Below are 23,221 nucleotides of genomic sequence, written 5' to 3'. Positions count from 1 at the left end.
CTGTAAATGAAAATAACTGAATTTGCAAAAGGGCAAGCAATCGAACACCATCACTTCCTTACCTCCTTGATTACATATTTGATACTGCCGGCTGCGAAATGCCTTCCAAATTTCCAGAAATCAATTGAAAAGAACCGCTGCTTGTGAAGCGTAAGAATATCAACATTTTATGCAGTACTGGTAGAGCAACGCCTTTACTAAAATGTCTGAAGTCATTCTGAATGATCGCAATGAAGTCATGAAGGCCTTGTTTTGTGAAGCGATAGCGTGCTCTAAATTGGTCGTCAGAGGTATTTTCCATAGGGTTTTGCAAATGTGCCAGTCGACGTTTCGGTACTCTTTCATGAACTAAATCACGATAATACTCTTCCCCAGTCCACCTCATGAACTCTAAAAAGTCCATCTTTTCATCAGCAGTCGCGCAGTACAGCTACCACGATCCCAACAAATGAGAGATTATTCTCCGTTTTTGGCGACTTACATTTAACACGTAAACAAGTCTTACCGAGCGAAGAAATTTCTTCCATGATACCATCACGGATCCACTGGTTTCATTCTCGAATTACGCTCGGCATCACAAGAGTCGTCGATGCGTGACCATAAATAATTCCCGTCTTACGAAATAGTTGTTGTGATGCGAAACCGAGTATAATTCGGCGAATTATCGTTAATACGAGTTTTACATTGGTTTCGAAATACGGGCAATAGACTATATTGCTTTGTTGAAAAGCAGGAAGAACATCTTTGCGCGTTGCAGGAAGCAATTGTTTGGTGGTAAACACAACATTAGTTTTTACGTTATCGTAACAGCGATTTACAGCAGAAATCAATTGCTTTTCAAACCGGGAAGAGATGGGGCCCAGCCACGGCAAATGTATATATACATTTTCCTCAGACCGTGTGTTCGTGTTTTGTGATTTGTTGGGATTGAAATTACTGAGTTTTCTGTCCACAGAACTCTTGATGATGTGTTGGGGGTAGCCGTTACCGATTAGAATTTTGCGGATATATTCTAGCTCCGCGTTTAATTTTATATCCGAACAAATCATCAAGGCTCTGTGCACCAATGTGCCAATCAAATTTAATTTACGGCGATTCGGGCTAAAAGAATTCCAGCGTATGTAATGCCCTGTAAACGTTGGCTTCCGGTAAACCGAAGTGGCAAAGCTAATACCCCGTTTTTCCACCAGAACGTCTAAGAATGGTAACGAGTTAGCACGCTCTTTTTCAAATGTGAATTTTAAAGACGAGTGTAGAGAATTCAAGTTAACAAAGAAATCATCGAACTCCGTCTCATTTTGACAGATAACGAAGGTGTCGTCGACATAGCGACGGTACATGAATGGAGGCTTGGTTTCATCTGCGGCGAAAAGTCTGTTTTCATGAAATCCCACAAATATATTGGCTAAAATCGGGCCAAGAGGGCTACCCATAGCTACACCGTCGGTTTGCATGTAGATGGTATCGTTAAAACTAAACTCAACAGAGCAAGTAGCCGTATTAAGAAGTTCAACGAACACTTTACGCGAGAAGGAAGGTGGTGCTAAATCACCACCACCATATAGCGCGTCCGCACAGATATCAATGGTCTCCTTCAGCGGCACGTTCGTGAAGAGGCTAACGATATCATACGAACCGAGAAACATATTCGGGTTTGGAAGGTCGGTGGTTTTCATCTCGTGCGCGAATGTAAACGAATCAGCGACACAATGCGAATCATACATGGAACGGACTGGTTCCAAAACATCGATAAGCCACTTCGCGAGCTTGTGCTGCGCCGATCCAATCATAGAAAGAATTGGTCGAACGGGCACATTGGTTTTATGAGTTTTTGGCAGTCCGTACATACGTGGCCTCTGTGCTCCGACCGGTCTGATGGAGGCATAGACCTCAGGTGATATGGAGCCGTTTTTCTTGAGGTTGAATAGTCGGCGCTGTATCCGTCTTTCGATCTTGGCGATGTTATCAAATTCAGCAGCGGGACCAAGTGTCTTGAATTTTGATTCGTCACCCAAGATTGCTTCCATTTTGAGTGTGTAATCCCGTTTGTTTAGGATTACAACCCCAGAGCCCTTATCCGGTTTGTTAATGTGAATGTCTGGATTTTGTCGCAATGCTTTTATTGCACGAAAACATTCCTTCGTCATTAAAAAATTTCCCGAATCAATAGGATATCCACAATAGGCATGTGCCAAATCACTCAATCTTGCTTTGAGGGCTGGCAAATTATCAGCGGAGTTGGCCTTGCGATGATATAGTTGAGCCATTAACACTTCAAATTCTGCGAATACCTCTTCACTTTTTATGGTAGTCGGTGGTAAACAAAAGTTGAGACCATGAGACAGTACGAACTCTTCAGTGGACGTGAGCTTGTAGTCCGATAAGTTAACAATATTTTTCCCGTCAGGACTAGCATTGTTACCAAAGCGTTGGGTAATAAGACGGCTCAGGTTACGTTCATTCTTAGCCAAGTTCTCTTTTTCCTTTATGGTATCTATAGATGCCAGGTACCGGGTGAACCGAATCAAATCAAAGAATGACAAAAATCCACGAATTTCTTTCTGTAGTGACCGACATATACGATGTAAGGTAGCAAGCAACTTGTTGTTCTTGTCGATTTCATCATATATAAATGCACGCTCAATATTTGGGGTGAGGCGTGCTCGAGACCTCTCTATCCTACCTTTGATAAACTTCGGTAACGTCTTTTTGGCGATGCAAGCCTTCAGAAAGGCTGTTGTAGATAAAGCTGTTCTCAATCTTCCCCGACTCTTTATCAGCGTATTGATGGTATTTAGCTGCTGCTTGTTGTACCGTTTTCGGAAGTATTTGAAGAGACTCTTTGGGGTACAGAACTTTAATATACATTTTAATAATATATTCATATTAAAACCCGAAGCTTTTCGAGCTGACACTTTTCAAGGGCAATCGTCAGCAAATGGAGAATTTCAAAAACATGCATCTAGCTACATTGCATACAACCAATTATGACGTCATAGAAACAAACAACATGAAATACAGGCAAACCGCGAGCGCAGCTAGTGGACAATTTTCAGATTCACTAAAAATTCCTTCTGCTGACACAAGCGCGGTCGGTGGATTTTAATATAAGTCGATTCCAGTGCAGACAAATGGAAATTAGTGCGGCCTCTACCTAATATCGAAAATCTTTCATCGCGATAGTTTTTAGCGCAAGTTGCATTCTCAGCCAAATGCTTGCCGATGGCAGAGTTCATAGCCATGGCCTGATTACGTTCTAGTAATCGGAGATCAGTTACGGCTGCGTCTTCGCGAGAGTCCAATATGCGTGATCTAATAACGCTGGGGACATGTTGTTTGATGCGTTCCTGCAAGCGCTGAGTTGTTCTTCCCACGTACCGACAATCACAGTGGCACTTGAAATCATAGACTATATTGCTTTGTTGAAAAGCAGGAAGAACATCTTTGCGCGTTGCAGGAAGCAATTGTTTGGTGGTAAACACAACATTAGTTTTTACGTTATCGTAACAGCGATTTACAGCAGAAATCAATTGCTTTTCAAACCGGGAAGAGATGGGGCCCAGCCACGGCAAATGTATATATACATTTTCCTCAGACCGTGTGTTCGTGTTTTGTGATTTGTTGGGATTGAAATTACTGAGTTTTCTGTCCACAGAACTCTTGATGATGTGTTGGGGGTAGCCGTTACCGATTAGAATTTTGCGGATATATTCTAGCTCCGCGTTTAATTTTATATCCGAACAAATCATCAAGGCTCTGTGCACCAATGTGCCAATCAAATTTAATTTACGGCGATTCGGGCTAAAAGAATTCCAGCGTATGTAATGCCCTGTAAACGTTGGCTTCCGGTAAACCGAAGTGGCAAAGCTAATACCCCGTTTTTCCACCAGAACGTCTAAGAATGGTAACGAGTTAGCACGCTCTTTTTCAAATGTGAATTTTAAAGACGAGTGTAGAGAATTCAAGTTAACAAAGAAATCATCGAACTCCGTCTCATTTTGACAGATAACGAAGGTGTCGTCGACATAGCGACGGTACATGAATGGAGGCTTGGTTTCATCTGCGGCGAAAAGTCTGTTTTCATGACTACTAGTAGAAATACACGCACGAGAATGCACTTCAAATCAATACTTTACACGCGATCGATGTAGACCAGTGGTTCTTAACCTTTTTTCCTCCAGCGCCCCCTTTCAAAAATTATCGTGCTGCAGCGCCCCCCATCTCATATTGTAAGGACTGTAATAAAGACAATGGAGAAAAGGGAGAAGGGTCGTAACAGCACTTCGTCAGCCCTCCTAAAAAAACGATTGTCTAGCGCACCCATAGCGTGATAAACAAACGTCTGAGGGCTTCGCCCTCAAGAACCCCGACGCGTGATTTCGATGGTGAGCAAAGTTTGTGTGACCTGGTCGCCCTAGACGCCAAAATTCTCTATAATGCATGAATGAATCGGTAATTGCATATCTATGTCGCTATAAACTTTTTATCCTCTCAGCCCACGTAATCAGATTTACCAGTAGCGCTGAGTGAGCTGATGTATTGGAAAATGAAGGCCACGTAATTAATAATTGAACATATTCGGGCGTGTCCGTCGGTACAATTAATTCGTTACATGTTGTTATTTTGTTACTTCTGGTCCGCCATATACTCAAAAGATATTGAAACGCATAAACGTATTAAATTAAAGTAAGCACACGATTCAAAATTAGTACTTCTTCACTGGCAAATAATTTTCTCTGATGGATGTTATTAGTCCTGAGGGTTGCAGATTGCGACGACATGATAATTCGGCACGAGCGAAGTTTGCGGTCAACATAAGGGCAATCCTCTTTGGCTAAGGTTTTCTCGCTGACGATCTTTTTGACACACTTCTCGGATACCCATATTGACCGGAACTTCATATGTCTTCGGGGCGTGCTAATGGCCGACGCCGAAATGCTTATTTCTATTTTCTATAATTATGAGTATTCTTCCGTGGGGATTCGTCAAAACATGATGTGTAATTTACGTTCATTCACCGAAATAATTTAGGGCACCCTTCGAGCTCAGCGATTGGGGGTTTGGGTTGCAGCAGTTTCGGTCCCGGTAAGAGGTCAAAGTCCAGTCGGTCTTTTCGAGACTTTGGTATTGTAAATATTTCGCGCTTTAATCGCGCTCGAGGACCATTCGACTATAATAAATCATATAATAATTATGTGTGGTATATTCAGGGTCAAATCAAGGTTGTTATAACAAAATTCGGGTACGGTCTCATACCCTGTGGTTCGAACCATCCCGAATTCATATCTGCGATTAGCAATACGGGGAAATAAATGGTATGGGATTTTGTTTTAGTACTTTGTGTAACAATAAGTAAGTCAGCTGAGAATGGGATGCATATATCTTCTCGCATTGAATTTAGTACTGTACCCAGTTATTAATGCATGTACAATGTACATGAATGAACATGAATGTATTCCAAACAAAGCAAACTCATATTATCTAACGTTCCTGTGAGGTTGTGAACTGTAACACTAGATAGTATCACCCTTTACGATACGACGAATAAATATTCTGACGATTTAATTTTGTAGCTCTCAAATACAGGTATATTTAGTTATTCATTTCGTGCACAAAGCTTCAACACTTATTTATGTACAAGGAGCTCTCACTCTCAAAAGTGATATACAGTGCCTCCTTCTTCGATTTTCATACACAACAGTGGTGCTTTTAGCCTGCTGAAGGCTTTGTGCTCCACGACAGTACGATTTTTGTACAGTACAACGAATGCATTTATTCGTGTCTTTCATTTTCTGGCACTCTCTCAGGCAGCCTCTGTCACGCGCGCTTCATCGTTTCTTTCGCTGCCGACTCATAGCTCGGCTCACTGTGATTGTATTTTTTAAGTCACTGCGACCGCAGTGAGGTCGGCGATCGGGATTTGACATGTTTTGTGGAATGTTAATTTGCTCTGAATACTCATCAAGGATATGTCCTACTACCGCATAATCTACTGCGAAGCCATTTGTTTTCAGCGCCCCCCATATCGCCCCCCCCCCCTGATCCCAGCGCCCCCCATATCGCCCATGAGCGTTTCCGCTCCCTTCAAAATCGCCAGCGCCCCTAGGGGGGCGCTGGAGGCAAGGTTAAGAACCACTGATGTAGACCTACCGCGTAAAAACACTGATGTGACTACTTAATACCGGCAATGCACTCATTACTATCAGGACAAGCAGTCATATATAATGATACGAATATTCAAGTCTGACTGAAGCAAGAACAATATTATCGTGTGACCTTATCGACAAAAGATTCCCGTTCAAACGACTCGAATAAAATCAAAATTTGTGCTGCTGAGATGCTGATGTAATTCAACGCCCTACAGTGCGCATTGCACAGTTGGAGCATTTCCCGATCAACGTTTGCAAGGGGATGGATTTTTCAACAATATTGGTGCTTGTACTTGCATATTCTGCATATTATCCTATCTCGCCATACGTGATCAGATTTGCTTGATGCAAGTGATGACTTCGAAAGTTCACGGCATGTAATTGTACAGTAAATCTTATGCAATGTTCATGCCACGCGGAGTATACTGTTCGTTAGTTTCTCGATGATTAACTTCGAGCTAGCCCATTGTTATTTCGCCATTACCAGAAAAGATTGCGCAATTGAAATGATATCAGTTTCGCTTACGCGTACGAGACCATATACTAAAAGAAAAATCTCTTTCGTGAGGCGCACGTCATTGCAAATTATCATTTCCTTACAGAGCGCAATATTTACCTTGACGGACCGCACTTGTATCTCGGTTTCAGACTTCAGCGATAACTCTATTTGCCCCTGGCAGTGTTCCCTCTAATTTTTCACGAGTGTGCGCGCTTGCGCGGTCCCTTGGAGAACAGTGCGCAGCGACTAAAAAAAGTCATCACTTCAGATTTTTTGTGCGCAGCTTGGATGTTCTGTGCGCAGAGACCGTTTCAGCACTGCGCATTTGCGCACGTGCGCAACTTAGAGGGAACATTGCCTACATCACTGACATGTGACAAAAAATGGGGATAGAATTGGTGCATCAGACCTGTTTAAATTAATAATTTCATCCAAAATAATAAGAATATGAACGCCAGAAAATTTCCAAAATATAATATTATCTGAGAGGTTGGGCAACTGCGAGAGTATGAAAAAAGTATCAAATATGGTATGGAAGAATGTTGCTATAGTATGGAAAATTGCAAGTATGGTATGGACCAATTGAGGCGGGTATATGGAGAATGGAATTTTCCCATTCCATACCATACCATGCCCTGCTTGAAAGTATACATTTCACCTTATTTACAAGTAGCCTGCAACCTATGCTATGGTGGAAATCTAATAATGCACCTATTTGACCACCGATGGATATATAGTCGTTCGGTCGTTATCTATATGTCGATTACATACACTACAGGTACATCTAAAAGAGAAGGTATTCGCTCTGCAGTATGTGTTGGGTGTTGGCGTTCTTAACTCCACAGTTCATATTACGCCGTCGGTTCGCGAGGTCCCTAGCCGATAGCGCATTGTCTCACTGCGCTGCGATAGCCACGGATGGTTTAGTCGGGTTCCTATATAGTCGGATTGTAAGCGAATACTCGCTGATGCGGATTACTTGCTGTCCCACCTTGTATTGCTTCACTTCGCTGTTCATTGTTACTTCGTAGCAAACCGAATTTCACATTCTTTAGTGGGGGGTTGAGGGGGTTACGGTGCTATATGACAATAATATTATTTGAAGTTTCGGAATCACTGTGACCGAACCATTCGATGAACACCAGTTCTGCGCTGTATATATTGAATTGTGCTATAAAAAGCGAGGCTTGGTTTGTGTATGCCCCACCTTTGCCTCACCTCTTCTTTCGTCCTATTTTTGAGCGATAAATATGAAAATTGCATCATTTCGGGAGTAAAAATGTTTAAAATTGGAAATTCATGAATATCGTTAGAAAAATACCGGTAAAATCATTGAAGGTTTTCACAGTTTTCTTTTGCTTACGCTCTCTATAGGCGAGGCGCTGCCTCACTTGCCTCTAGGGTTGCATTTAAAACAAACATGTTTAAAACAAGGCCCTTGTTTAAAACATGATTTTATTGTTTTTTCGTTTGTTTTTCAATCGATGACGTCACGAGTATTTAATTGTGACGTCATAGTGAATTGACATTGACAATTGAAAATATAGGGACGAAATACGTACTATAGCTGTCGAACCGACTATTTTGAGGTTTCCAACCATCCCATATCGTATACGTCGGCTATATCGGGTGGTAATTGTTTGCAGGCTCATACAGCATGTTTTTCTGGAAAGTATTTACACAATTATGGCATAATTTTACAACTTAAGAAAAAACAATTTTTTTTGAAGGCCTTCGTTTAAAATACTGTTTAACATGTTTTAAACAAAGTGTTTTAAACAACCATTCGTTTTAAATACAACCCTACTTGCCTCCCCTGACCTCTGTTAGTGTATCAAATCCTTATCTATACCATTCATACGCGCCATTGGGCAATAGACAGTTACATCAATCATTTATGAGTTACGGCCTAGAAATCGTATGAGCCGCACGATGTACAATACTATATAGCTGTAGGCTATCGACGCAGTATGGGCTGGGACACGTGATGATCGGCTCGCCATATTTACGCAACTGCTTGTTGTCCGGCGTGAAGCTATTTTTCCGCATATAGACTAGTGCTTCCCAAACTATGTGCGGCCACAGGTTCTTTTCGCGAATCTTTTGGGAATTATAGAAAACAAATGTATAAATATTGAAAATAGGGCACGCAGACAACTAATTATGAAATTGCCGCTGAAGTAGGATATTTTCCTTTCTCAAGGAAAAAGAATTAAATGCCAGTGCCTTGGCTGTCTGCTTCTTAATACAATTTCCATGGTCAGTGGGCAAGCAATCAAAAATATATTGGTATTTGCATCTATGTTACCGTGGCTATGTCACCATGGCTTTTCTGTTTTAGTTTAATTTAACCGTCATACACCAAAGATATTCCTTGGAATTGAACGCGAAATGTGGGTGTGTTTCTCAACAATGCAATTTCGTTTTAGTGACATATGTTCGCCAAAACAAGCACATCCATCGCCTAACGAGCAAAATATATTTAGGCTTTTCTTTTGTTCTCTTTTGTTTGCCGCTAACTTCATGGCCTGAAAACAAATTTGCAAATTAAATTCACTGCCTATTGATCAAAAGTTTTCATTGGATTTGAACCCGAAAGAAGGATATTACGGGCTATTTTGTCCGGTGCGAACGTCGTTTATTCCAGAAAATATTGGCATTTGCATGTTAGGCCATTGCGGTCATCATAAGGCGGTTTATTCTTTGCTTAACTCCCCATTATCTCGATAACAGGCGAAGTGGGAGGGTGGAAAGAGCAGTTGACCGTGTCGCAATCGGAATTGATCGACAATGTGATGAAGGAAAAGTTGTCTGGAAAAGGAATCAATTTTACCTATGTCTTATGATGTTTCGCAACATCTTGAAATCTGTGTTTATTACTTACATCTCGTGTAGTCCTGATATGCACTGATTTTTGTAACGGTACCCGATATAAGAGATATATTCATGCAAGTGAGAATCAAGAGCTTGTGTATAAATAGTATACTTGGTCTAGTCTTGGTTTTGACATGTCTATTCACCCAAGAGCTCGTTTTCCATTCACATATTTTCCCTACTCAATTGGGTATAAATTTCATCGGTCTGCGCATGTGCTGTGCATTGTGCAATGTACATGCCTCATTTTATCGTGTGTTTATACAATTATAAATAAGTAGGATATCTACTCTACTATACCTATGTATCTCCAATCTTGGTGTGTAGTCAATAGACTTCACGAAGTAGCGTCGCCATCTTCTTATATCCTTTCACTTTATTGTGTATTTTTGAAATGATCAAACGTCTTATATTCTCTGCATTACTTTTCATTCAGTATGCATTCGGGCTGTCCATAATTTGGAAAATCTCACAAATGATGCGTATCCATGTCTCATTCTATAGATTATTGATAAAAAACGTCAATGAGCCTGCATTTTAGGGCTGTTCAAAAATAACCTTTTTTCCTGAATCTTGCTGGTTACGTGATTAAATCGTTAGGTTGCCTTAAAAAACGACGCACACCAAATTTGAATTCATTCCAACAAATATTCGCTGGTTTCGTAGAGTTTGAAAATTTTGAATTTGCCCAAAAACGCAAAAAATTTTTCTCTTCAAATTTTTCTGCCAACCCCGTGAATTTGTTGGGCTGTCTTCAAAAACTATGCAAAACAAATTTGACTCAATTCCAAGCCGTAGACGCGGAGTTATTCCAGTTTTTCGGTGATAATTCTTGGATTATAGACCGATCATGGATAATCCCAGAATTATCGAATAAAAACTGAAATAACTCCGCTTCTACGGCTTGGAATTGAGTCAAATTTGTTTTGCATAGTTTTTGAATACTTGGTTGCGCCGATAGCAGACGATATATATAAACGTAAGACCTTAGTAGCTTTCACACTCTATTTAACGTCCACTTGCGAATGAATATAACTTTATTAGTTACACGAGCTTTCGGAGCGCTGCTCCTTCATCAGGTGTCATGGGTAGTTTTTGAAGACAGCCCAACAATTTCATGGGGTTGGCAGAAAAATTTGAAGAAAAAAAAATTTGCGTTTTTGTGCAAATTCAAAATTTTCAAACTCTACGAAACCAGCGAATATTGGTTGGAATGAATTCAAATTTGGTGTGCGTCGGTTTTTCAGGCAACCTAATGATTTAATCACGTAACCAACAAGATTCAGGAAAATAGGTTATTTTTGAACAGCCCTCCCTGCAATAAGCTCACAGGAAAGTGGTTAAGATTTGTCTAAATGCGTTTGAAAGTACCTGCTGTAGAGTGGGCGTGCCAGCGACCATAAAACGGCGAGAAGACTAATAATCACGAAATCACGGCTCATGATTGGCTAATCAGTCATGCTTGAATGATCACGACCGCAGCAACTTGCTGATTACGTGCTTCTGCTCATTAAAGAAGTTTTCTAATGGCGATGATTCTGTAAGGGTATTGTAGGTTGGTGATTTACCAATAATATGTGACACCTGGTGATTTAATGTTTTAGTTCAAAAGTCGCTTACGATAGGTTTATAGCAGCAATAGCCTATTGCAGACATGGCAGAGGTGTAACAGCGAATGATTGTGAACTTGTAGAACTAAGTATAAATCCGAGAAACATCTAGTCTGATATTCTTGCGATTACGCCGAGTCCTCCTGCTTTTCTGGGTGCAGGTAAAGTATTAGCCATCGCCAAACTGGTGCAGCATGTGAGATGGATGCTGCGGAGCACAATCCTGTATGCTTATAAGATGATACGTGGACCGACCAGGTAGTTACATTGGAACTCTGAAGAAGTGTAACTACCGCATCAATTAAATGCATTTATATATCCATGTCTGGTTTGATTCAAACATTAGTCGTGATGCAGCCAGTGATGATCTATGATTCATTTGGGACAGGCTAAGCTCTACAAGCAAACTGTAGTTTTGCTGACCCTACCAGCATAGTCTGTGCATACCTTTAGATCTCTTTCTGTGGTATGATTGAGGTCTTTGACAACACTTACGGGTAGATTCATTGTGCTGTAAGAATTGGACAGGTGCCACGCATAAACGGACGATTCAGCTCATCCTTAGAGCATTCAAGACTCAAATTATATACCACGACCAGAGCCTAATAAGATCAGACAAAGTATGATCACTGTTATGATTTATATTTGTAATCAATGATGGTACATCCCTTCTGAAACTAGAAATTCGTACGCTACTTGCATAAGAGCCACTGCAATGTTTCTTTGTGTGTTTTAGTGCTTTCCCTCGATGAAAGCAAGGTACACAGAATACAACGGTTACCTTCACAATAAGCCAGTCTTGTTTCAAACGTTTTTGTGAAGCAGTTGTCTTTTGTTCGTTATGTGATATGTTACTAAACATATCCCGAATCAATCTCAAATCATCATCTGCGGACCAACCTACAATGCGCTTACAGATTCACCGCCGTTAGCAGACTCCTCGAACTGCTGATCAGCAAGCCGCCACCGCCGTAATCATTCAGGCATAGCCGCTTACCCAATCAAGCGCCGTGATTTCATGATTACTAGTCTTCTCGCCGTTCTATGGTCGCTGGTACGCCCACTCTGTAGCAGCCACTTTCAAACGCATTTAGACAAATCTTAACGACTTTCCTGTGAGCTTATTGCAGGCTCATCGACGTTTTTTATCAATAATCTATAGAATGAGACATGGATACGCAGGATTTGTGAGATTTTCCAAATTATGGACAACCCTAGTATGCATGCATCTTCTTTACTTCGCATAGCTAGGCCCTAGGCTAAGGTGGGTGTCTGATCTAAAAGGCTACTCCAAGTTGTTTCGACACCTTCCTATCTTTTTACTGTATCGCAGTCTTGTGATGTTTTGAAATGATGAAAATAAAAAACAGATTGATTGATTGAAACGAATAAACCAAAATTTAAATACGGAAAGATGTTATTGGATTGATGCACGTGCAGATATCATATTTAGTATTTATCGAAGAACTTTTAGCACAATTTCTAATAGTTGATCCACGCCGCTCATTCTCTTTTTATGGCACATCTTCGCGCAAATTCAATCCAGCTGCCAGTATGCGGCGGTACTACTCTGTTGTTACGCAATCGATCTGGCATATTACCGCGCACCGAATTATCAATGGGGCGATAGATTGTACCAATGTAATTATATACTCTAGCTATGTTACCGGACCTGGTGTGGTGATGAATTCAAGCATGACAGCTCTTCAGTTTAAGTCAGGGGTGACCAACCTTTTCGGCCAATGGGCCACATGAGACTTACGAACCATTACGCGGGCCACTTGAATGTTGATGACATTTTATAAGTCGTTAGATAGGAGCGAACCGGATTAGGTAACGTTGAAAACAAAACTTTTCTTACTACGCATCAAAATCGATAACAACTATATGTCATGAAAACCCAGCGTGCATGAAGTGCCTAGCCTCGCTAAGCGCGAAAATTTTGCAAATATAGTAACTGAATTCGGTCAATATGTTGCTTGCGTATATTCAGGGTTGCCTCTATATACCGCTAGGCTGATTTGGCAAGGACAGGATTATTAGGCGCTTGGACATCAATATCGGAGGTTTCGGGGAACATGCGTCTATCATTTTGTGCCAAGGTTTCGTCGCCGACGATCTTTCTACGAGTGCACAGTGCACACTCGAAGTCGTATGTTGGACGACCCTTTTTTCATAATTGCGAATATAGTTAGACTCAACTCTTAAAGCAAAAAATCGAGTGACAATAAATCACGTGAGATTCTAAGAAAAATTTCAAGTCAAATAAATCTATACCTCGAGATGTTCTAGTTTATGGTCGTATATACGAAGATCTACAAAAATGTGACTGGCCCCTGACTACGTTAATGCATCGGAAACGATATTTTAGCCATCAACATCCCAAATTTCACGGTCAGGCTAATCAAATTTTTGTTTGACCTTGCAAATTCACAATAAATTACCTGGGTACCACTCAAAACCTTCTCGCGGGCCACGGGATGGCCGCCCCGGAACATCCATGAACAAGGAATAGTGCAATATTATATCAAGTTATTTATAGCAGAATGGTCGGGTTTTCGAATTCCACTGTTCATTATTATATCAGAAGTAGCCTATTAGTTTTGTTGCATTGCTATCGAATTATCCACAAGTAGTGAACTTATATACGATATGACAGTGATTGAAAGAACCACCACCATGCCGTGTATATGTGGTATGTCAGGTTATCAATACACACCAGACTCCGCTACCTCATAAGAAGAGGATAGTAATCACCACTCTGCATAGTTTCAATCAAATAGTAACGTAATTAATAATGCTTGGCTATGCTTATTTCAGCACAGTTTAAACATTGCTGCTAGGCGGGCAATATGTGCACCGGACAAAGATTTGAAATTTTGTACACGTCACATAAAACATGACGATTTCCACAACGAAGCATTTAAAACCAACAGCAGCTTATATCAATCATATCCGATCTGTTCTTTGCCATTACTCTTAACTGTACAGTATCTGTATTAAGTGGATTGTAGGCAATAGGCATACGTATGTTCAACAACCAAAAGCCTTATACATTATGGCAGAATTTTATGTACGCTTTTTCTTATTCTCATACGGCCCTACTAGAAACGGGCACCAATCGTTATTTCGCAATTCTTTACTCCGCTTATACACCAAATTAGCGTGGATGTGGCCCGAGGTGGTAAGCACACATGGGGTAATCGTGATTTTGTAATCGTAATGCATGCTATTATCTCTTGAAGTCGCATCAGGATTGTCGGTATGGATAGTGGAAAGATATTGGAATCGCCTAAACGTATCAGAAACAAATTTCCTTTGTGAGGAGCACACGAATACAAGTTGGTATTTCTACAAAAGGCGCATCATTTTCCTCTGCTGTTCGCATATGTTGCTGTTGTGTTTCATGGTGTTTCGACTAGATTGGTCATTTTACACCAGGCCGATATTCTTCATTATCATTCCGCATTTACCGACTTTTAGCTTAGGCTTTTTAAGACACCGATTACGCGGATCAGATAGTGATGAGGAGCCTAGCTAGCAGAGATGAGCATGGATTAGGATTGAGATTTGAAAAAAAACGGATTTGTGAAATTTTGTCGGATTTGGATTGGATTTGGATCAGAGATTTTTTCTGAATGGATTGGGATTTAGATTGGATTTGCCAATTTTCTGGGAGATTGATATGTCCGGTGGCGAATGACGACAAACTTTATTCAGATCAGGTAATATTGTACTTACGGTACACTACACTATGGTACACTCGGTGCCAATGAACATGAGGGGTGCAGCCCTATACAAAATTATCATAAATCAAGGGAATTGTTGGTTGTGAAAGAAAAATTTCCAATTCCTCCCTTGCATAAATTAGCATTTTTTCCTAATTTCAAGTTAGAATCGGATTATGATTGGACATGGATTTGAATACACAAAAGTTCTGGATTATGATTATGATTTGGATTAGGATTTGAACCTTCGGATTTGGATTTTATTAGGACATAGGAATTCCAAATCCGCTCATCTCTGCTAGCTAGACCTCCATCACTTTTGTAGGAATTCTGAAGTCGACCTCGGTCTGACTCGAACCCGCAACCCATTCGTGTTGTAGTTGTGGAATGCACCACTACGCTGTCCCGCCATCGTTCGCATTTGTACTGTGGGGATCAGATTGCAACGGGTGCTGCTATATTCAAATTGAAAAACCACATTGAACCACATTGAATCGCGCAGTGCGCGAAGAAAATTACAAGATTCATTAAAATCGGGAGTCAATTCGTAAATTCAATTTGTATGTCGACGGCCTCCGACACATACTATTGAATTACGAGTCGACTGCCGCACGAATTTTCTTCTACGGCCGCAGGTTGGTCACCCCTTCTGCGTTAAAATACTGATATGGCGTCCTAATACAAGCAATGCACGCTATCAAGACATACAGTCAGATTTAAAATACGATTATTCAAGTGTGACTGAAGAAAAATATGAGCGTATGATCTTATCAATTGAAATCCGATTTCTGCCGAATGCGCAATTTGACATTGAGTTTGGTACATATGCATTGAATATGTTACCAGTCTGCCCAGCGGCGACCTAGTTAATTGGAATATAGAAGATTCCCGTTGAAACGAATCAAATAAAATCAGAATTTTGCTGCCGAGAAGCTGATGTTTGCAAAACCCTGTTCGGTAACTATTATGCGCAGCAATGAGTTGCAATTCGCAGGCATACACAATAACACATCGTCCAATTTCGAACTCCAATTAAAAAGACTAACATGAAAATCACTCACGAATTTTTACATATATTATTTGTACATTTGTACATCAAAATTGGTCGTCAATTTGGTCAGATGAGCATCATTGCCTGCTGCGACAGACATGGTGATATTTTTTTCGGAACTAAAGATATATTGTTTTGGCTTTGGCTCGAGTCCCGTTTTACCCGATTTTTTTACGAAACTATGACGTTCGCTGCGTCAGGGTCGAGTTTTTGATCGCATTTTAACACTTTTTTTATAGAAAATGAGGACAAATTCCCCAAAAAAGAGGACACATGTTGATTTTGAAAGTGTTCAATACCGAGATGGATGACGGCATTTCGTATGGTATATTTTGATTATGTTATATAATATTGGGGTAAGTTGCAAGATTGTCACTCAATGATTAGCGTGGTAAAACGGTTATCGAAGTCGAGTATATCTAGCTCCCTCGTTTTGATTTCAACTATAGTGCAGAGCTATAGTAGCCTATCCAACGCAGTGACCTTGAGTATGAACTATCCACAAGTTTTTTTTTGCAATAAATTCAATAAATATTACATACATATTTAATGATCGCTCTGGTGCCATGGCGACACAAAATTATACCCTTCACAACCCATACTTTAATAACCATTAAAGAGGTTAAAATGTACGTTACATGTTACAGTGACTTGCATAATGTGAGTCTCTAATGATGGCATTTAGTGCTATCCTCGTGTCTCGCGTTAATCGAGCTGTTATTACTAGGGCAAGTTTTTGTTGCACTAAAAATCGCGAGAAAATTGCACTTAATTTTACCAAAAATGCAGTAAAAAGTTGCATTTACAATTTGTTAGAATTATTAGGGTATATGAGATACTCGAAAGTTTCCATTGGATATCCCAACAGTATACAAGATTTGGAGGATATCTACTTGTTTCGTTTGTTTCTTCGTTATTCAATCGATCATGCATACACTTTTATGTTCTTTAAGATTGAACCCTACATGACAGCATTTCGCTGTCAGCTCCTGCAGCGCTGTCGAATTCGCTACTTCCCCATTTCACGGAGGGCATATGGCGGGACTGCCGAAAATTACATTTTTTTCTGGTAAGCAGCAAGAAAATAACGCATTGCGGAAATAATTTTCCGCAAAAAGCCGAACAGCAAAGCGATAGTCCATAATACAAATCAGATACCATGTTCCAAAACCATAGATCAGCGAACTTGGCCCAAGGCATTGCAGTGTGGCGACTTCTTCAACAAAATCAATAGCTTGAAAAGATGACCCAGTGAAAATATAATTTTCGGCGGTATCGCCTGGGCGAGCGTGAAAAACAATTCTGGTGCAATTCTGTTGACTGGGTTCAGTCAAATGGGGGAGTGTTTGCGATTGCGCATGTTTTATTTGTTCTGTGTTTGATGTATTTAGAGGAATCAGTTTCCAATTCAACTGTCCTTTATTTCTATCTCGCTTTTCTAATCATTCTAATTGTCTGATTTTAATCCTGATTATTTGATTATTACTGTTCTACTTTCCTATTCGCTTGCCTTTATATTTTCCTCGTTGCCGTTGCATCCTGCTCCATTCCATCGAGCAACGGACGAGCGAGCACTATTGCGAATCTCGATCATGCATCTTCCTGTTCCAACCAACCAAAGCTTTGTTCCATTAGGAGTGCTTGGTTGTGTTTTATTGAATACAAGACTGATACGCAAGGTTTACCGAGTCCAAGAGCAGATTCAGCTGAGCAGACAGGGTTCGACGCCTGGTAAATCGGCACTCCTTGACAACAATGGCGCGTCGAAACACCCCTGACATAGATAAAATTTGACGTTATTTGCAAATTACAATTAAGTAGCATAGAGGAAAAAGAAGCAATATGCATCTTCGCGATGCAGTCACAAATTGATGCAATTTTTGGAATTATACCATGCATGACAGAGCAAACATATCGTCTGGTTGTAAAATTGTTGTAAATATAAACAAACGCTCCTTCCCACTTGACAAAATTGAAAATATTTGTAGTGTAGAGCTACTTGGGTCGAACAAATAAGTAAGAAAGACTGCAAGTCCTAGTCTTTGAATGTTTCACTAAATGCATGTAGACCAGAGTTGGATCAATTGTAATTTGTAATTGTAATTGAATGTAATTATTACATTTTTCAATGTAATTGTAATGTAATTGTAATTGAAGCATTGTTATTTTGTGTAATTGTAATTGTAATTGTAATTTGACAAAAATTTTGCTCAATTACAATTTCAATTACATTAAATTACTATTGAGACCTGACAAGCACATTTAAAATAATTGACTTATAATGCATTCTCTTTAAATGTCGACAAGGAATTTGATGGATCCATTCGCGGAAGCCCTTGACTGCGCCCTTGCAGGCGAAGTTTTTTATTTTTACCGCTATGCTGGCCTCGGCTGCCATTGTATACAATTATTAGATTACTAACCAACGGATGGATTCGCAACACGTGACTCACGATTGAATACGCCGAGAAGCGAACTGCTGAGCTGGCTAAAAGCAGCAGAATTGATAGTCCAATTGCTGGCGATCCAAGCGTCGAAATTTGATATGTATGGTCCTAATCGCACTGATTCCGCAATAAAAGTATATTTCCAGGCAATGGTACCATCCCAAAATAGTCGTGAAAGTCTGGGAATCGGCATTGTTCTGAACAATCGCTGGGCGTAATTGGTCATTGTTGTGGTCATGCTGCTGCGGCGCTCTCACTTTTCAGAACAGTCGGCCTTAAACGGCTATTTTAGAGCAGTTACATTGCCCTGACGAGATTTTAATTTGTATTTTCGGAATTAGTGCATCAATAGCTTACGATAAAGACCAGATGCATCAAATTTGGACGCTTGGATCGCCAGCCCTAGGACTACAAAGTTTGCTGCTTTTAGCCGGCTCTGCAGTACATTTGTCGGTGCATTCATCCGTGACTCACATCTTGCGCATCTAGCCGTGGGTTGGCAATCTACAATACGATTTCAGATCACGATGCTGCATCGTTACTTCGTCTGGCTAACTAACCAGACCACTGGATATTATATAACGTCTTATCTGACAAAGCACGGTTTTGTTTTTACTCCTCATCCTAATTCCTATACGTCCCTCGATAAAAATAATACTATTTCTTTAATTATATACTATATACGCGAATCCAACACGTGCATACTGCATATATTCTAATACTTTTTTCAACGACATACTGCATACTGGAATAGTTCGAAAACGTTTTTTCTTTGTATTAATTAACGGGTATTTGCGCATCATGAATGAAACATGAATACTTGAATTGTTGTTAATTACGACGCTACGGTTGTCAAGGAGCACGGTTGAATCAATGATATATATACATATATATATATATATCATTGGTTGAATTTATGTTTATTCAATTACATGTTCAACAGCAGCAATTGTAATTGTAATGTAATGTAATTGAAGCATACAAGGAGTATTTGTAATTGTAATTGTAATTTGATATTTTTAGCATGGAGTAATTGTAATTGTAATGTAATTGAAACATGCATGAAAGTAATTGTAATTGTAATTGTAATTGAACTGAAATAATGTAATTGATCCAACTCTGATGTAGACTAGACATATGCTGTTTGACTACTTCCTAACTTTCGTTTATGGCCAATGTCTATTAGTAGTGAGAGTGTGTGTGTGCTTGTAATCAGTACAGTGTGTAATGAGAAAATTAGTAAAATGCATCTCTGTATTTGTTGCTGACTCCTACACAAGAGCAACACTTCGATTGTTTTATCTACATTGTAATTATACTGGATATGGGATATATGTCGTGTATGAATGATTCATACATATTCAGGTTATTAGAGAGTCCATGTTATGAAAACTGATAAAATATGAAAGAAGGAATGATATTTAGAAAGGCAATCTTTCATGCATAGTGAATAATTCGAGCTGTGCCACAATGAAACAATTTTGCATGCCATCGTTAATCATATGTTTGCTTATGTTTATTAGTTATATGATAGTCATTTAAACGTCACTGTGGCATATAATTTCCGAAGTAAATTGGTAGTACCGTTGGAGTCGGGGTCGGAGTCTGAGTCGGACTCGTAGTCGGAGCCGGAGTCGGTACGTTTAAGCATTCAGGAGTCGGAGTCGGTCCATTGAAAATGCGTGGAGTCGGAGTCGGAGTAGGAGTCGGTGGTAAAATTTACCGACTCGACAGCCCTGCTGGTGAACCTTCAAAAATTGAAATCAACCGAAAATGTAAAGTATGAAATCGCTTCTTTGCACGTATGGTACTGGTAAGTGATATTTTGAGGGTTTTGTTTATGATAGTATTCATGTGATTTACGGTAGCTAGTCAGCTGGGTCGAGGTAAAATTATTTTACCCAAATAAACACGCACTAGCACCGAGAGTCGATTACAGTTTTTCGCGATGAAGGCCGCGGATTAACCGACTACGCCAATTCGAATGATATTTTTCTCTTCGATAATATCTAAAGAAGAAGTGTTTCGGAGTCGGACCAAGTCAGTGTTGGCATGACTCGAGTCATATAACTAGACCGATGTCACCTTTTTCAGAAAACTTGACTTGACTCGGCGTCTCAAAAATGTGGATTTACTCGTGACTCGAAGCAAAATTTTCGGTACCGGGCGGTGTCCTAAAAATGCCAAGAAGTGGGCCTCGCTACAAGTCGGCAGCTAAAGAATCAAAAATAAGGAATATCGGCCTGGTGTAAATGACCATTGTAGTCGACAAACACCATGAATACCACAAACAACAACATTGACTTGAAGCAAAATTTTCGAGTCAATTTCAAGTCATCAAATAATGATCAGTGTCGACTAAATCGTAGTACCTGTACATAAAGTACATGCTGTAGACACGCTGATACGATGTGTTAGCAACCAGTCATTCAACGATTATACAACCTAGGTTTCCTCACCCTCCATCGGCAAGTCACAAATAAATTGACCGCAAACGTAGTGATTAGAGCTTATGTTGTCGTAAACTAGTAGTATTCTATCTGTAGCAGTGTCTTTCTGCTTAGTAGGCTACTAATCAGGGCTTTGGAGCCGGAGCCGGAGCCCGGAGCCGGAGCCCAGGAGCAGTGCATTTTTACCGGAGCTGGAGCCGGAGCTCTACATAATATTCAGCCGGAGCCGGAGCCGGAGCTGGAGCCAGTTATTTGAGGGGTAGCTCCGGCTCCGACGTATTTAATAAGATGCTATTATATATACAACAACTATATCTGCCGAGTTCACATAATTCAACAGCAGGCCTTCGCGAAATCAAGACTATTTTCCTCTTTGGCGCTACCTTTTCCAACTAACCATGTTCCTGGGGATTTAACAGCAGAGCATTCATTTGTTCAACGTTCAATTTTCATACATGAGTGCCGAACCTCGGTATGCGAAATATGCCTGTGAATATTGTGGGTATTCGGCATACCCGCAAATTCATCATCAGCACAATTTTGTTGGCCAATTGTATACGGTTCGAAAATAGTGATCACTATGTATTACGCGAAATGGGAGAGAGGATAAAAACGTGATTTCGTTACACATGTCGATATGATGAGCACGAGCCGAGAAATTCCATCTTATCGTTGCTATGAATCGGATAAGCAAATACTCGTTCTTTTGTGATAGTTCTCTAATCGGGCCGCAATATTGGACAGTGTTATTGAGTGTGCAATTATGCATGCTAATCAGATTCATTACTGCACATCATCGTCATTCACTCCAGTAAGGATTTTCGAGCGTAAATAGGGGATGGCAGAGAGTAGCCCAAAACCCCATGGTATTTTATGTTGGAGACAAATTACTGATTTGATACGCGATTTCCAATTTGTAATCATCTGTTTCATTAATTCATTCTTGATGTCTGCTTGATACTCTAGTATTCCCGGATTATCGGGCACTGTGACTTGTAAATGTGCAATGTGCATACTGCATATAGTTTAATTCGTTATGGGCATGGCTCAATGTGCATGGCACAGTGTGCATGGCGCAGTGTTTAATTCGATTATTCGATTTGTTTGAACCGGAAAATATTATATTCAGATAAACTTGATCGACACCGGATGTACTGGTAACGAGTGCACCAATGTCGAACGTCAAACCATTGGCCATTTGGGACAAATCGAGTTTCTATTGATCACGTCGTTATATCCGGCCATATTGCTCTTACTACAGTTACAGTTGAATAATAATCGCACTTTTAAAAATTGAATTGAGCTGTATGGCTTAATGTTAACGAGTACAGTGCCAGTGTTAAAACGCCGCATCAGAATTTTAATGCTGTACACAGCAATGGCACGGAGTGAAGTGCGTTCTAGTGCAACTATGATGTTATCGGCAATTGACAAGTATTCATTATGTCGTCATAAGCCAGCGTCCGTTGTTACTGACGCCTGAAAGACTCTAGATTACTATAGATAACTAACCTACAGGTAAATTAGTAATCTATATAGACCAGGGGTGGCCAACCTTTTCGGCTAAAGGGCCACATGAAATTGACGAACGAGTGCGCTGCCCACTATAGCCGCGCCAGGCGCGTAAAATTTCCAAAGTTATTATTATTACTTGGGTATATTGCTGGTCGACTGTATACCACCCGCTGGGGTCAGTTTGCAAGGACAGGACTATTCGGCATCTGCACATATCGATATCGAAGTCTTCCTCTAATATACGACAATCATTTTGGGCCTACATTTCATCGGCGACGAGCTGTCTGCGAGCGCAAACGCGAAAATACTTTCTCTCGTAATTACGAATATAGTTAGACTCGATCGGCTAAATCAGGCGTTTTTTTTTTCATTTTCAGGTGGGGGTAGGCTACAAAGAAAGAAATCATGTGACAATTAAACACGCGAAGCGTGAAGAAAATTTTTACTACTAGCCTATATTAATTTATTTTGATGTACGACGATTTACTAAAAATGTGACTGGACCCTGGATCTGCCATTGCGTCAGACTAATCATATTTTTGGTTGGCCTTGCAAGTTCACAATCTGAGCAATTCAATTTCAATAATATAACAGAGTGTTGATAATATAGTGGGAAATTAGCTCGCGGGCTTCTCAAAACCTTCTCGCGTGCCACATATAACCCGCGGACCGCGGGTTGGCCACCCCTGATAGACAGACACCTTCGATAGTTTTCAGAGCCGGAGCCGGAGCTGGAGCCGGAGCAGTGGTAATAATGCGGCTCCGGAGCTGGAGCCGGAGCTAATCTTTGATAGAATAAAGCTCCGGAGCCGGAGCTGAAGCAATGCAAATTTACGGCTGCTCCAAAGCCCTGCTACTAATATCAACGAACCTCTTGCATAATTTAAATCGGACTGAT

General features: G+C 40.4%; 1 protein-coding gene across 1 annotated transcript in view; it reads left to right on the top strand.

Annotated features, from left to right (window-relative positions):
- The window catches only part of LOC145440980 (amine sulfotransferase-like), a 36,119-nt gene extending 26,104 nt beyond the window's left edge, over window positions 1–10,015 (top strand). Inside the window, exon 7 of the mRNA XM_080318766.1 lies at window positions 9,382–10,015. Within this exon, the coding sequence (XP_080174892.1) occupies window positions 9,382–9,494 (113 nt within the window). The 3' untranslated portion in view covers window positions 9,495–10,015. The remainder of the gene's footprint in view (window positions 1–9,381) is intronic.
- The last annotated feature ends 13,206 nt before the right edge of the window (window positions 10,016–23,221 follow it).

Source organism: Botryllus schlosseri, chromosome 6 (assembly GCF_051294905.1).
Source record: "Botryllus schlosseri isolate E-star chromosome 6, Bs_hap1, whole genome shotgun sequence".
Taxonomy (NCBI): Eukaryota; Metazoa; Chordata; class Ascidiacea; order Stolidobranchia; family Styelidae; genus Botryllus; species Botryllus schlosseri.
The sequence above is the reverse complement of the archived record's forward strand: the minus strand, read 5'-3'. Positions and strand labels throughout refer to the sequence as shown.